The 17,370-nt window shown below is 41.8% G+C and overlaps 1 protein-coding gene across 1 annotated transcript in view; it reads right to left on the bottom strand.

Moving 5' to 3' along the window:
* Window positions 1-6,735: 6,735 nt before the first annotated feature.
* kcnd3 (potassium voltage-gated channel, Shal-related subfamily, member 3) overlaps window positions 6,736-17,370 on the bottom strand; it is a 112,463-nt gene continuing 101,828 nt past the window's right edge. The window contains exons 5-8 of the mRNA XM_030423483.1: window positions 12,132-12,164; window positions 11,875-11,967; window positions 10,403-10,656; window positions 6,736-8,599 (exon numbers count right to left, since the gene is read on the bottom strand). Coding sequence (XP_030279343.1) covers window positions 8,425-8,599; window positions 10,403-10,656; window positions 11,875-11,967; window positions 12,132-12,164 — 555 coding nt within the window. The 3' untranslated portion in view covers window positions 6,736-8,424. The remainder of the gene's footprint in view (window positions 8,600-10,402; window positions 10,657-11,874; window positions 11,968-12,131; window positions 12,165-17,370) is intronic.

The raw sequence follows: 17,370 nt of genomic DNA, 5'->3' as shown, positions 1-17,370 counted from the left end.
ATAAGTGCTGAACTTAAGCTCAATAGACAGTGTTTACAATGTTCATTATATTATAAATATATGACACATAGGTCTTTCATTGATGTTTTTTTAAGTGTCTATGAACTGTAAACAAGTGTCTGAAGTCTTATCATGAATATTATTAATGCTTTTATAGTCTTAGACTATAAAAGCATTAATAATAGCATCATGATTTATCCTTTAATATAGAACATGCAACTTATCATTTGTTTATTATTATAATGATAATAAGCAAATGATAAGTTGCATGTTCCATATTAAAGGATAAATAAAAAATTCTGTCATTATCTACTCACCCATGTCAGTGGAAAAGTCTAGTGATATTTTGTCGTGTACAAAACATTTCTGGAGCTTCACAGCAAAACAGCGTTGCGGGGTTCTCTTAAACAACTGAAGTAGATGGAGACTTGTTTTAAAATGTAAAAAATAACTAAACAAAACATGAAATGGCTCAATACAGCTCATCTGGTCTAATACAGGTGTCTGTAAGCCCTGAGATCCTAAAAAAAGACATCATTGTCAACCTTTTTTTAAGCTGAAGTGTTCACTGTAGCTGCAAAGCTAAAATGTGTTTTTCATCGGCATTATGGAGAGTAGATAATGACTGAATGTTCATTCTTGACTGACCTTTTAATAAAAGCGTTACCGACACATTCTACCTTATTAATGAAAGATTGCAGCTCCTGCGATTTGGATGTTGCACTTGGCAATTTTAATATTTTGCTGAGTTGTTCAGCCCTCGTGCAACATGTGAGAGAATATATTTTCTCTATGTTGTGTACAGGACATCCATTAACCTGATCGGATTTCTATTTTATTTTAAAGAGGAATATAAAGAAGAGGGGCCAAAACTGTGCAATCTACTGCTGTATGTAATCTCCTCAGCGGGGCTCAGCAAGGTCAGACAACTCCACATGCTGATTGCAGGCTAATCAGGCTACCTACCATTCACCCAATCAGTGCTGGGCGCACACACACACACACACACACTTGAATAAAATAAACCAGGGGCCCACTTCAACTAATGCTGGACATCTGTGACTTTATGTTACCATTTTAAGCTATGCAGCAGCGGTGGACGTCTCTGATGTGAGCAGTGAGGAGAAGGGAACCTGTTCATGATGGAGCAAAGTTGTTTCCCACGTTGAGAGGAAGGTGGAATTATGGACGCGCGCACTTTCTGGAACGACACAGACGCGCCCCATGAGAGCCGCGCTGATATGGTGTTCCTCATATTCAACTGCACAGTCTTGACCTTGGCGCTGGTCCTGGGTCTGCCCGGGAACCTGTGGGTCTGTTGGGTTGTTTTCAGGATCAAGAGCCTGCGCACCTGCAACAACGCGCTGCTGGTCAGCCTGGCCGCCAGTGACCTGCTGAAGTGCTCCGTGGACACGCCGCTGCTGCTCTTCTCTTTCCTGAGGTACGGGAGGGACAGCGAGGTGTCGGTGCCCGTGTGCACCCTGCAGCAGTTCACCTACGCCCTGTGCAGCTGTGTCCAGCTGCTCACGCTGGTCAGCATCAGCGTGGAGCGCTTCCAGGCCATCGCGTTCCCCTTTCAAACCGAGGGCAGGAAGGCGAGGGTCCGCGTCTGGATCCTGTCCATCTGGGCGTGCGGCCTCGTCCTGGCAGTGATCTCACTGGTTCTGTCCGAAAAGGCGCTTTTTTACATGCTCTGCCGTCCGCACACGAGGGGGCAGCACGACGAGCGGCTCCACTACTGGGATCCGTTTGGGCCCTATGTGCTGGTGCCGGTGTGGGGCCTCTCTCTGACCGTCATCGTCGTCCACTACGCGCGGATATTCAAAGTCGTCAGGCAGCAGAGAAAGAAAGTGTTCAACCGGGGAGTCCAGCTGCAGCCGAGGGTGTCGGAGCACGTCTGGGGCCTGTTGAGTGTCCCCGCCTCAGCACCACGGACAGCTCCGCTCAGGCCTCTGCCCTCTGTGGGCTCCGGCAGCCCGCTGCCTCCCCGCCGGACGGTGCTCCTGGTGGCCGAGGCCGGAGCCCCCTGTGCGGGCTCGTCCACAGCGGGCTCCCCGGGGAGACGTCCGGAGATCGTGGGTGCAGTTTGTCTCCTGACACCTGGAGCGCGGGAGCGGGGGAAGAAGCAGATGGAGGGGAGAGTAGCCCAGCGGTTCGGGTACATCATCGTCGCGTTCACGCTGTTCTGGGTGCCCATGGTGGTTCTGCTGCTTGTGAACGTCACCTCATGGCAGGACACGGACACAGTGAGTGGAGCCCTGTGTCACCACTGCTAACTGTGACTACTCTTCCTGAGGGTGCACAGATAGAGTAACTGGGAAGTAATCAATCAATCAATCAATCAATCAATCAATCAATCAATCAATCAATCAATCCTTTTACTTCACTTTTGTTACTTTGGTACATTTAAGATCAGATAAACTTTTTACTCAGCTACTATTTGTATGGGTGACTTCCACTTTTACCAACAATATTTTACTTTTACTCCAGTATGACCTCTGGGTACTTTTTACAACACTGGTACTGAGTAATCAGTGAGTTTACACATGAACCAGCTACTCAGTGGTACTTACTAACTTGTAAATGACTAATTAATTAATCACTAGTTACTCTTTTTGTGCACCTTCAAGTAGTGGACACAGATGATAAACAACAGTTAATCATGAAAAACTCATAAGGAAATTGTCAGTATAATGATTCACATATATCAGGGGTACTCAAATACAAATCTTAAAGGGCCACAAAGATTTTTTCAGTGACTCAGAGGTCCATGTATTGAGGTCGGTCAGGCCACATGCAATAATACTGTAATATTCAAAACAAAATGTCCTTTTCATTCTAAACAACAAAATACAAACTAAAATAAAATGTAATTCCCATTTTAACATAAATTAAAGTACATAGTTGAATATTTCCTCTTTTTGTTTGCCTTCAAACATTGTGTCCATCACTTCAGTCATGTATTATTTTATTTCATTGTGACATAGATGTGACAAGAATCCTGCTTGCAGCTTGATATGACGATTTCAGTGCATTTATATGTGTTGTGCTTATCTCTGAATTTGAGGAAATGTCTCTTCAAAGTTCCTATGCTTCATCTCATAATGCCGTTTCAAATTGAAAATCTTCATCACAGCTTCTCCTGGCATATTGTAACGCCCCTTGTGGACTGTGGCGCAATGACTCTTGGGTATTCTGTTGGTGTTAATGTAATTATGGTTCGTGAATGTGTTTGTGAATAAGATGATATGTAAGATGGTTGTGGGTTAATTCATGTCATTTGTTCTGTGATTAAATAGTGTTGAGTTTTAACAAGGATGATAAAAATGTTGGCACCGTGAGTGAAAGGGTGTTTGCCGGGAGAAACTGGAGGGAGAATGAAAGCAAATTTCAAATTCAATGTCCTCTGAGTTGCCGATTTCACTGTCAGCTTTATTGTAGCAGTTTACTTTGGAACACGCCATATTCAATCTCTTACCACTGGCAAAATGTTAATACGCGAAGTGTTCCGAAAACGAAAGTCAAACTTAAAAGTTGCTCTCGCAGCAGTGAGTGACCCACCCGTCTGTGTATCGTTGGCATGGAGACGAGTCCCGGTGTACACGTGCTGACCCAACCAAAACACATGGTGAAGGAATAACAGTTCGGGGGCCACAAACAGGAGGCCGGCGGGCCGGATGCGGCCCGGGGGCCGCCTATTGAGGACCGCTGACATATATTAATGACCTAATCATTGACTAATGGTTTGATCTGATCACCAGTAACTCATCATTAACTAGTCCTCTGATCACAGTTATTAGGATGACCTATTAGTGATTAATTAATTGGTATCATCATTCCTCACTTGCTCCTTAGTAAATAGCCTGCTGACATTTTTGTGTACCTTATTGTTGAAACTTACACAATGTTAATGAAGACCAATGTGATTGTTGAGTGGGATGAAACCTGCACCGAATATTAGAACATTTCCAAATAATTCAGTCTATCAAGACCACAGCCTCATAACAGTAAAGCATTAAACACAGAAAGTGAACATTTTAAGTAGGGTTTCTTTGCACCACTATTTATATTATTCTGATCACTTGATGTAAAGTGCAATAATGCATCATAGTATTAGCAGAAGTCGATGTATCAATCATCAATATCTTTATAACAAATAAAGTGACATTTAAAAAACTAAACAAAATAAAGATTTGCTGGTTTCAGCTTTTCACATGTGATGTTTTGCTTAAAGGATAAGTTCACACAAAACTGAAAATGTAATCCACTCACCTCCATGCTGACGGAAAGTCTTTTGTAGTACACACAACATTTCTGGAGCTTAACAGCAAGACACCGTTCTCCTAAACATCTGAAGTACATGGGGACTTGTTTTAAATCCTTAAAAAAACAACTGAAATGGCTCCATACAGCTCGCCTGGCTTAATCCAATGCTTCGGAAACCATGTGATCCCAAATTGATGAAGAAGACATTAATTATACCCTGGTATTGCTAACGAGTGACCACTTCATACAGGGTCAAGCTAACACTTTTAGCTTAGCAGCCACAGTGCAGATTTCGGGGTAAATAACATCTTTTCAAATCCATTTTGGATCTTGGGGCTTCTGGTGACTTTGATGACATCGGACAAGATGTATGGAGCCATTTTGTGTTTTCCTTTAATTTTTAAATTTTTATTTTTTAACATTTTTAAACAAGTCACCATCTCCGTCAGTTGTTTAACAGAATCCTGCAACGCTAATTTGCCGTGATGCCCCAGAAATGTTTTGTGGACTTTCCATCAGCACGTGGGAGAGTAGACAATGGGTGAACTTGTCCTTTAACTCAACTCTGTTCGGGTTTTTGGACTGTTGCTTGGATTAATCATGAACTGGGGCCTTGTAGAGCACGCTGTATTTGTCCTGCAGTAGCATTTTCGAGAAGGAATCCCCCATCAGTCTACTATCCCATCGTCTCTCCTGTTTGTTTCTCCACAGTTACTGATGGAGTTGGAGACATCAGCGATGGTGCTGACCTGTGTGCAGGCTGCAGTGGATCCCCTCATCTATACTTTAGTCACCAGACAGTTTCGCTCTGAACTCAGCAAGATCCTGTCCTCCATCCCGGGGTGTCCCCTAAGACTGAGGGCCTGACGGTTCAACGTATGGACTTCACTTTCTTGTGAATTAACAACACCATCGAAGCTAAATGTGCACACGCAGAGTGATTTAGAGACCAGTGAAGAAGAGAGCCCAGAGAGTTTTGTATTTGTGGCAGATATAGATGTTTTATCAGGCGTTTCACAGTTGGGACACAAGACAAGGTCATAAATAATATCCAACACCTGACAAGATACGCACAGCAGTAGTCTCAACAATGACAAGTGGCATAGGAGGGCAAAAGCAAAGAGTGAGAGGAAAACCGACCGAGCCCAGAAAAAGACAATCAAAGAAGAGTACATAACAGAGAAAGAGAGAGACAAACACAATCACAGACCTCTGCTTTTGTTGTTTGTAAACGGAGAGAAAAAGAGAATGCAATCCTTTGACACTTTGAGCCAGAAATATGCTTACAGAATTATTCAAACTGTGTCATTTGAAAAGTGCGGCTGACACAAAACAACCTGTCTCGCAAAACAGGGAAGCGGTAAATAAAATCACGTTTTAATCACTGTCCTAGCAACAAAATAACACAGGGAACCTCACATCTGCCGTGATGACCTGCGTCATACCCTTGTTGTAGCTTCCAATAGAATCTAAATGTCCGACATGATGCTGTGAATATGAAGTCAATGTCTTCAACCCCACTTTTTAAAATTACGCTGGAAAAAAGCTCTACTTGTCTGTGCTTGTCTTCTTTTTTTTTTTTCTCCTGCTCGCACAGTTTGTCTATACACTAATACTGGATCTAGGCAGCTGTTGCCACTGGGTACAGTACTAAGTTACCAGAAACAGTTCTAGGAATATCAGACGCATCGTGTTTTTGATATTTTTGGCATTCTCTGGGTTGGTGCTAACCTCAGAATCAGAGAGAACGAGAGCTCACCAGAGGAGTCTACAAGGGACCGTAGGTTCTTGTGTAGTGATGCACTGATATGGTACCAATTATACTTTACACTTTGGCTGATATGATCATGATATGTGTGTGGTTTTTTTTGTAAGTCGTAGTACAAATGCATGTGTAAAACTGATCTAAATCTTCAGATATCTCCGTCTCCATCTTAAGGTAATTTAATACTTTTCTATAAAGACCATGATACATTTTGCTGCTAGTTTGTTTTTACACACATTCTACTTCTACAGAAAAAATCCGCTACATATGGGCAGACGTGATATAAGACCAATTCCAGTATTGCTTTTGAAATATGCTCTTGGCTGATATGGACAGTATGCTGATATATCGGTGTATCTCTAGCCCTGTCTGTGTGCTCTTGATCGACATCGGAAGTGGGTGCTCAGTCCGTTCTGACTGAAGCTGCTCTGCCTCTGCTTCAGTGTAAAACCAAGGCGGCTGGTCTCATCCATCCAAAAGACAGACCCCATCTGTCTGCGTAGCTGTTGGATTCAGAAGGACATTCAAGATGAAAAAAGGCCAAAAGAGAGGCATCGGTAAGGAGGTTTCGCAGAGCTAAAAAGGTCACTGTCCATAGTTACAAAGGTTAACTTTGACATGATTTCATGATAAGTCATACTAAAAGGTACAATGTTGGGGCTGCGAGTTGAGAGAACAGACAGAACAGCGTGTGTGTGTGTGTATGTGTGTTTTTTTTTTTTTTTTTTGGGTTACAGAGATCTGTGGATGCATCGTCCAAGTGTCCTCAGTGTCTCTGCGGTCACGGTTACGACAGACTTCCCTGCTTTTAAGTTCTCCAGAAGATAAAATAAAATAAAAATCCTTTTGAAACACCGAGGAGGACAAAAAGTACAAACACCAAGTTTCCTAACCACATAGAGTACACATACTCAACAACTTTGAAAAAATGCCCGCTGAGTCTGGGGAAGAAGAAAAACGTTGACAGCTAGAAAGACTACTGAAAGCATACTGTTGTTCACACAGAAGGTAGGGATACAACAGGACAACAACGCGAGAGAGAGAGACAGAGAGAAAGAAGAGAGGGAAAGAGAGAGAGAGCAAGAGATAGAGAGAGACAGACTGAGCGAGAGAGAAAGAGAGATAGAGAGAGACAGACCGAGGGAGAGAGAAAGAGAACGAGAAGACAGCTTCACTGGTTTCTGCCAAACGATGGTGAAATATTACAAAATATTCTATTAACAATATTCACAAGGAACCAGGGCTCAGGACAGATTTGTGTCGGAAATTCTCAGCCAAACGCCTTGTGCTTTTAATTGTGGTGGTTTGAATTCAACAATGTACTTTTTTTTTTTTTTTTTTTTTTTTTGTTTCTTTGTCAGAGAATTGAGTCATTTGAGGTGTGTTCAGGCCGCAACAGCCAAAAGTGAAAAGAGGGAGGGCAAGGGAGGGATTCGGAAAAACCATAAAAAAGCAAAGAAACATGTCTTTCTACTCCTTCAAAAAACAGGCACATATTGTGTTAAAAGGCTCGCAGCTGAGAATTTCAGACAGAAACGTGTACGGCGAACCCTTCAGAGTGGCAGCTAATCAAATATACCATATACTGAGCCATAGAGACTTCCAGAAGAATTGAAACATGAGTTTTCAATCGACTGAGACGAACACATTCCCACACACACACACGCACACAGACATACACACAGGCACATACCTCCTATCCAAAAACACCACAACTCCTCTATCTAGCAAAAAAGTCACATACATTCATCCACAAATATGAAACTCACTGGTAACGCCGTCGACAGACACACCGACCATATTTCGTCTTTTTAAAGAATTTTCACTCGAGCGGAATATCATTGGACCTGAAAAGTAACAGTGGCGTATTTATCTGTATCAACAGGTGAGAGGACCGAAATAACACAAAACAAAAGGGAGGGGGTTAAATCAGTGGGAAAAAATGTTCCCTTTGTGTTTCCTTCCTATTCCCTTTTATCTCCTGCAAAAAAAAAGAAAAAAAAAGAGTCAAACTGAAGTGGAAATCATAAAAAGGTGCTTTGTGCACAGTGACACATGACTCTGGGAACTCATCTAAAAACGACTCCCTACATGTAATTCCTCACTCTTTCACCCACACACACTCTCGCTCGCTCGCTCGCTGACACACACGCATACCAAACCACTAACATGAATATACTGTATCTAAAAGCCATCCTCCGTCTGTAAAGGGAGTCCATGTCGTTACAGTACATGACCAGCAGAGGGCAGGCTTCACCGTGACCAGACCAGTACTCTTGAATGCCTTCTCCTCTGTCGGTCCTCACCAGTCCTCCTCTGTCCTCCTCTGTCCCTCAGTCTGTCTCGATGAGTCTTTATCTGTCTTTCTGTGTGACGCGCCTGCACTCTAGTCTTCACAGTGCGGACACCTTCACAACGTTCTGGTGGGTGGGGCCCGCGGGCAGATGAGCGTCGCCCTCTGGGGTCGTCACCGGCGGCGTGGGAATGCTGATGATTGCTGTGGTGATCTGGCTGCTCTGGCAGTTCAGGGGTGCTGGCTCGTCTACACGCATGTTCAGACTGGAGCGGCTATGAGAGAAAATAAATGTAAGGCTTAGAATAGTTTGTCTTGTAGAAAAACATTTAGACAGACAGGTTACTTCATGTCCCAGACCAGTTCTGGTTGAGGGGAAGCGAATGATTTCGTCTGACATCTACTGTTCAAGGTCAAGGTTGCTTTCGCTGTTTCCCTAAGGAGAAACTTGCCTTGGATGTGCCCTTAACAAACTCTCAAACTGAACAAACAACCCTGAAAAACACCTTTATCATGAATGTTGTTGTTTTATGAAGCTTTAAGAAAATCAGTGTTACTGTGAAACTGTTGGTTGCAGTGTCACACCCACTGACAATCAACACCTAACTGATTTAACTCAGCTTTACAGAATAGAATAGAAACAGAATAGTACCAAATTCAACAAGAAAAAGGTGAGCACCATGTAAGCTAAACACCCCCAAGTATCTGAATTGGTGGACCAATCCGGAGCTGAAAGGTCAGAGCATTTTCGATTCACCTCTGTATGAAAACAACTCTTCTTGGAAGCTCATGTCACTCCGTCTTCTCTGTGTGTAAGCAGACAGTAGTTTGTAATAGAGCTGCAATTATTCATTGTTTGATTGTTTGATGTATTAATCAATCAAATGAGTTAATAGGCAGAAAACCCCCCAAAAACATAATGGGTGAAATAACACTAATTGTGTCAACATCCAGCAGATGTAGCTTCTCAACCGTTAAGATTTGCTGCTTTTCGTTGTCATATATTACAGTGAACTGAATGTCAAATCAAAGCAATTTAAAGCAACACTATGTAGAAATTGGCATTAGGCAGCATTTGGCGCTCTCCATCGGGTTAGGGTGGGCGGAGTGGCTGAGACAGAGACACCATTCATCTTATTACAAGACACTGTACCAACAAAATGATTCTGAAGTGGTTATTTTTGAGGGAAGAAAGTAAAATAATGTTTCTTTTAAGGGACAATATGAAAGAATTTTAGCTGAAACAATGTCAATGTCATCAAAATGTGAAAAAAAATGGCAGTCTTGACATTATCATGTCTGGAGCATGCTAACCAGCTAGCCTCAGCCTGGTCAAAAAACCCCCCCCAAAAAAACCCTACTAGCTTCACAGCTAACTAAGCTAACTTGCTAATGGCAGCCACAGTTAGCAGTTACCTTGTTGATCTGCTGCCCCTTATTTGTTATGAGTATGAATTTGTCACTTGGCCAATTCTTACATGTTGCACCTCTAATACAAGTCTCAGAGCTGCGGAAAATCAGCTGTGTTGGCGCGCAGGTGGTCGAGTGGTTAGAGCGCATGCCATAAAACGCAGCCGACCCCAGTTCGATTCTGGCCGGAGGTCCTTTGCTGCATGTCACCTCCCCCTCTCTCTCCCATGTTTCCTACTATAGACGAAACTACTTATAAGTTAATTGCAAAAATGATTTGCAGAATCAGTCATTGTAAAGAGACTTTGCAAGAGGGACCTGATTCTGGTAATGTTGTGGGGACATTCTGTTAGTAAATTAGCACCTCGTTGTCAGCTGTCATTAGTTATATGATGGCTAATTAGGCTAATGTTGCAAGCTTTGTTTATCATTACCCGGGCCAACAGTTTGGTTAGAAGTAACTTGCTAAGATTTTGCACTACCAGCACGGATGCAAGCCACAGCCACGAGCAAAAAACATAATTTACCAAAAGAAAGTAAAGTTAATGATTGAACGAGAGCCATACCAGCATCTCTATACACATGTGACGGAACAATAACACCATAGCACACAAGCTGAGGGACATTAGAGTTTTTTTTACCGTCTTCTTTGGATATCCTGAGCTCACCTGGTGCTGAGGGGCTGGATGTGGATGGTGCTGAGCTCCTGCAAGCATTGTTGGTGTGTGTGTGTCAAAGGCTGCATGTGTGCTGGGGCACTGGCATTCGGTAAAGGGGTGTGGTGCTTCTTGCTTCGGCGGGTGCAGCACGTGCCCGTCACGCCATCTTGGCTGGAGAGGGAGGGGCTTCGAGACGGGTAACTCTGCAGCCCCGCCTCCAGGTAGCTCTGCTGGTAGTACTGCTCGTCCACGAACTCGTGGTTCTACGAAGGCGAAGAGAATGAGACCGGCAGAGAGGGAGTCTTAAAAAAGATGCGACAGTTGAAACATTTATATTTATGACAGTTTGATGCCTCCTGTAAATGTACATTTCTGCCGACCACCATATCTTTACATTTCTTTAGTTTGCAACTCCAGTACTCCAGTATTTTATGCTGTGAAATGCTGTGCTCTGGTTAGGTTCAGGCACTAGGCTGTTTTTCCTAAAAATAATTGGTGTTGGTGCCACAGATAGACCAACAAATGTTTAAGCGCTGTGGTCCCCCTGTCAAAGATATCCAGAGGTTTCATACTCAGGAATGTTGAAACGTAGTCTCGAATTGTGCTCACTGGCCTGGCAGCCTTCTCACCTAGCTCAACAACTTTGGGCTCAGTGTTTTGTCTTCGGAACGTTACCATTCTGGTTTACTCTCAGGCACAGCAGGCAGCTGTCTTGAGCTAAAAAAGCCTCCCCAAAAACCCACTGTACCTTACCTGCCACAGCACCAAAAAGCAGTCTGACAAAGTCAACAGCTAGCTGGCGAGCATAAAGATTAAGATCAACACATTTACCCCTCAGGAGTTCGTGGAGATAAAAAACAGAGAATTAATACCGCTCCTCTGCTGCATTCGTAAACAGGAAGCTGTTTACTCACATTTTCCTCCGCGTCAATTTTAAAGCTAATAATATGCCAGCGCTGTGTTTACGGCTCGTTTCAGAAGCCCTTAGATGTCCAAAAATCAGTTATTTCAGGTTTCACTTTACATTAATGCGGTTCATTCTTTCACAAATCTACAAGGTCAAGGATGAGAGCTCGGGTGTGTGCAGCAGGGCGTGCCGGATTCTCTTATTCGCCGGGCTGAAACAGACAGCGCGTCTGGATCATATAGAGGCAGACGAGCGTGTGTCAGGAGGGAAATGCAATGTACTGGACGTCACGCCACAGCGGGCTTCAAAAGCAGATACAAATGCTGCAGATCTAAACACATTATGTCCATCAGTCTGCCTGTTGTTTACCCCTAATGTGCCACAGCTACAGACAAATGTATGGATGACTGCACAAATTAGGGTTTATCCTTACGCTAAAATTCATATTCGAAAATCTACACAACAAAAACAAAAACAAAAACACAAACGAATTGTAAGTTGTTTGGATTGATCGTTAATCGAGACACTGATGCCATATGATTAACATCAAACGTGTGCATGCGTGTGCACTCACAGTGGTTTTCTCCAGACAGTGCAGCAGGTGGTGGTGCTGGCTCTCTAACAGCGACGTAGACTTGCTTAACCGCTGCTCCTCCTCAGTGGAACTCTGTAAAAACACACGCGCACACACACACACACACACACACACACACACACACACACACACACACACACAGAAACACACACACACAGTGAGTGCTATGCCACATTTTCTTTCGGGAAGACACTAATCAGATGTGGGAGATGCGCGGCCGGCTGCTGTCTCTGTACCTGATCTGAAAGGTTCATCTTGTATGGAAGTTGCTTCAGTTGGAGAAGGAGACAAAAGGAGAACAGACAGGCAGAGTTTTACTAGTGTTCACAGGTCAGTGCCGACAACAGACACCCATCAGGACCGCAGTTGTGCCCGTCAGTCAGAGGGAACATTGCTATTCTGACCCTGAGAGGCAATTCTGTTAACATCAGTGGAGCCGGTGCATTGATCTGTGCCGGAGGGGAGACTTCTAGCACACCTCACTCCTAATAGATATACAGTATATACAATTCATATTAAAAAATTCCATCGTGACATTTTGCCTCCATCTCTGTTATTGCGAAGGCTGGCTACAGGCAACTCCTTAATGACTTGTTTTCCATATTCCTTATTTTTTATGCTGTGGCCTGTTTGTGTTTATTCATGTGTGCGCATCTGTGCTGAAACGAGTGGGCGCTGTTTTTCTAGAGTCTGGGGTGGTTTGGACGCGACGCTCGTTTTCTGGCCAGTTGCGAGGTGAGTCAGAGTAAATGTGCACAGTTGGAGAGCCTTGTGGAACCTCCAAGAAAGTATAGATTTGAATGTTAATATTCAGCAGTTCATTTGCTTATATTTTTGTGCGTATGTTTTTGTCTTGTTTAATGTTTCAGGAAACACTGTGCAGAAAGATCATATTCAAAAACATTAACCTTAATGAATAACGATTTTAACATTCTAACATCTGGCAACTCTATTTCTCAGGTGATATTTAAAACAGATGTCCTATTAATTCATTTTTAACAGAACCGTTAATGAACCCTTATAAGTCCATACAAGAGTCTTATAAAAATCCATAAGACCATACAATAATAGTGTAATAAACATGTTTAGTGATACATTTTAAGAGATTTATGAGCAGGGTTGGGAGGGTTACTTTAAAAATGTATTATCAAAGTAACTTTGTGCATCTCTCCCTTATAAGACGATTCAGTACGTATCTAGATACACTGGCAACGATATGATTCAAAGACTGGTTATCATGGTACGATTTAGTAAGATTCGACATTCGTTTTCTATCATGAATTAAAACTTGCCAATTCTATAAAGTGGCATGTCCTACCTCCACATAGATATTTCATAAAAGAACAGGGATTTCTATATTTTTTTTCTAACTCATGTGTACCTTTCATCTTAATCTGCTTATACCTCAGTGTATAAAAAAACACACCTGTTGTCTCATCCTGGATTTGAGGAACAACTACTCTGTTGTCTGGACCTCCATGAGCATCTGCAATCTGTCTGCAGTGGACCTCTCTGAACTGGAAGTCCCTGACTGTCTGTATCATCTGCTTACTATTTATATTACAGTGAAACTCTCGCCAAAATGCAACCTAGGCTTTTTTTGTCAATGTACCCGAGTCAAACTTTCATGTAAAAGCATAATTACGACGAAAAGGCACTTTCAAGATTTATCGTATTTTCGTTTTCGAGTCAAACTAATTTTCAATGGGAGTGCTTGGGGCAAATTAGCCATAGCATCAAAATCGCTATTTTTAAAACACTAAGAAGGCTCGACACAACATGAAATTTTGCTGGTAGTATCACCAGGGTCTCTACACATGAACACGAGCATTGAGAACATTGTTTGTGTACACAGAGTTTACTAAAAAGAGAGTTTTTGGACAACTCACATTAGCAGATGTTTCCTCCGCTCGCCAACATGGAGGACAGTAAAGTTAGACCGCTCCTAAAGCTTAGTTCCATATAAATGCACGGATAGTTCATTGTTTTGTCGTTAGCGAAAAACAATATCAGTGTTGGGCAAGCTACTCGGAAAGTGTAGTGAACTAAACTACAAGTTACTCTACAATAAATTAAGCTTCACTACACCGATTCTACTCCCAAGAGAAATGTAGCAAGCTAAGCTACAGCAAAATGGCAAAAGTAGCTTAACTACATCGAAGCTATTTTTTTTTTATATTGGAACAACTTCATACTAAGTCAAAGCTATCTCAGTGACCAATAAAACTATCAATCAGACAGATAAGCAGGCCAAAATGTTACGTTCAATTGTTTATTGAACAATAATCTGTGCTCTCACTATTGTGTATATTGTATTATTCAACTATCAATGCACACTTAATTCTAACATCCATGGACATACATTCACCTTGCTACCACAGCAATATCCACCTGACTTACACTAATGGACAATGTCCTACACTGTAGCATATTAACATAATTAAACAGTGTATACTCAGCAAATAGTATATTATAGTTGTAGTTTTCGTTAAGGTTCTCTAGTCTGTGTTCCAGTTTCAGCTTTATTATTTATTTTTGATATTTGAGTTGGTCTATTCAGTTATTGTATATAATTCAGCCTTTAATTGTATTGTTTCTTTTACCTACCTCATTGTTTTTGTATTTTGATTTATGTCAAGTGGCTGTAACACTTTAATTTCCCTTTGAGATTACTCTATCGATCAACCAGTGTCGCCATAACTGGCAGTTTCAAAAGTGGTATTTTTTATTAGGCCCACTCTGTAGTAGTAGCTATATCGACATACATTTTAAGCTAATCATTTTGACTAATCACCATACTTTGTAATTTTTAACCAGCACAGGGTACAGCAAAAATGCAATTTCTACAAAACCAAAGTAATGTAAACTTTTCAAATGATTCTCTGTTCCCTTATTTCCCCACCTCTTACCTTCTATATGTAAAGTTACTGTATTTGTTTATTATTCAAGTTTGTCTTTTGCATCCCTCGGGATCAACTCGTCTCCGTCCTCCTCACCCTCTGCTATCTTTCCAATCAAGTAACGTAACTCACTCAAGCTAATCTGTCTGTATTCCCGTGCAGCAGAGACGTTGTAGGTAAGAATTGGTCCGTGATGTCACCGTCATACGGAAGTGCTTCTGTCGGGCTCCAAATACACGGCCGTGTGTGGCGGTGGCGTCACTGACTTATCCTTTCATTTCAGACCGCAGCAGAAAGCTCCGCTGCGCTATTCTAAAGTATAGAATAATAGTACTAACTATTGCATCAGCAGGGGGAATGGACATGGGTTACTGATACTCTATAACAGCTATTACTGTTTTAACATAGAGCTATCTAACACTTATCTTAATAGATTTGACAATGAATCAAGGACAGAGGATGTCGTCAATTGTACAGATTGTTCAGCTCACTGAGGCAACGTGATTATGATTTTAGGCTGTACAAATATAATGGATTTATGAATGAAAGCAATTGATTGAAGAGGGCTTTAATATAAAGCATTGCCCACAGAATAATTTATTACTCTTATTATAAATATTGGATATAATAGCTTCTGCTTGGGAGTTGCCTGGGAAGATGTCTCTTCAGTATGTTGCAGAATATCATCATTGTTCTTGTCAGAAGTAACGCAGTGCTTCACATATACTGACTTTCAATGGGTTGCATCAGTCCCTCCCCGCAGAATCTCGAGTTGAGCTGTGTTTATAAAAAACAAAGCCAAAAATACTGCCCGGATCCTGTATGCTCCACAGCACCGCCGAAAGGCAAGTAAAATGCCATGTTCGGAAGATTTGTAGTAGCAATTTTCTGTTTGTTAAGCGGGTGGCTGGTGCTGTAAGCAGAGGCTTCCTTGCTGAGGGGGAACATTCCTGCTCCGGTGACTCGGGTTGTCTTAGCCAAGATCCGCTCACCTGTGCTCATGCGGCGTATCTGTACCTAACGCGGCAGTAAAACACAGGTGTTTAGGCTGAGTTATTTCTGTCTCCCTCTATACATGCCACTGAAAGCCCATATCAGCAGTCTGTCTGGAGGCGGCTATGGCTCACCACCCAGGTGGCCACCATACTGTAGAGGCTGGAAACAGCTTGATCTGCTGAGCGACAAAGCACGCTGTTGCTCTGCATGGTGCACGGCATGTTGCTAGTAAATAGCTGATTTAGAAATTAAACATGAATCGGACAACAATTAACATTTTACACAGCATGCATTTATATCTTTAAATAAGCTTTTGGGTTGACTTTGGTCAGACAGCCTGGTTCTTCTTTAACTACTGTTGAGTCCAAACTGACACTAGTAATGTGATAACACTCGTAGAACAAGCATATATTGACATATACTGAAAAATATTATGTGATATATTCAAAATGCATTTAATATAATTATGGAAGGAGTCAACATATATTTGACAATACATGGAGTCAACATATATTTGACAATACATGCCAATAAATTGTCATTATACTTCAAAAATAACATATGTGTTCATCAACTCTTCATAACAGTGTAATATGTAATTACAAGGTGAAAGCAGTGTCATGATACTGTTGAACTGACACAAACAATGATAAAAATATTATCTGTATTCTAATCTTATCTATGCATCGACTTATTATATTTCTGTTGCAGAGTCTTTTTTTTAAGCTGTAGCTGCACACTATGGAAAAAAATTAAAACATCTCTCAATGTGGTTTTCATGATAAACACTTTATGTTGCTCACCATATTTTTGAGCAGCATACTGAAAAGGTGTATGCATTGCTCTACAATGTTCCCTCATAAAATGAACTATATAACACTATATAACCTATAAGATTGGGCAGTGAGGCAGTGTGCAGTCTACAGGGACTTACATCTTTAATAAAGTAAACAATAAATAAATGCATCTTTTATCTGAGTATCATACATAAAACAAACAAAAGCAGCGTCCTTTATAGAACTTATGCAAACTTTATAACTTAGTTTCCCCTGTAACACTGTTATGTTAAGAAATACTCTTACATATTGAACAACATTCAATAAAGCAACTTAATCATCCAGTATGTACCGCACAGGCAAGCTTCAGACATGACCCTTTGCTTGCAAGCAAGATAAATGAAAACATAACCCGATATATTAAAACTACATACATAACCACATACCCAGAAAACTACACTGCAGCCTTGCAGTATTGTGTCCCTTAAGGCAATATCAATATGAATTCCATGCATTATTCAGCTTGAGTTTAAGCACTGGTGCTGTTCAGATTCTGTCCTCAACAATTGATATTGAAGGGAGGGGGGGAGTGAGAGAGAGAGAGAGAGAGAGAGAGAGAGTGAGAGAGAGAGAGAGAGAGAGAGTGAGAGAGAGAGAGAGAGAGAGAAAGACAGGGAGAGAGGGAGAGAGAGAGAGAGCTATAGAGACACATAAAGAGAGAGTGGCCAAGGGAGGAAGTACTTGTTTTTGTTTTGTGCTGTGTCAGCCCCGGGCCACCATGGTGCTTGTGAACCGCAACATTT

Source organism: Sparus aurata, chromosome 7, assembly GCF_900880675.1.
Source record: "Sparus aurata chromosome 7, fSpaAur1.1, whole genome shotgun sequence".
In the NCBI taxonomy this organism is placed as follows: domain Eukaryota; kingdom Metazoa; phylum Chordata; class Actinopteri; order Spariformes; family Sparidae; genus Sparus; species Sparus aurata.
This window is presented reverse-complemented; position numbering and strand designations above follow the sequence as displayed.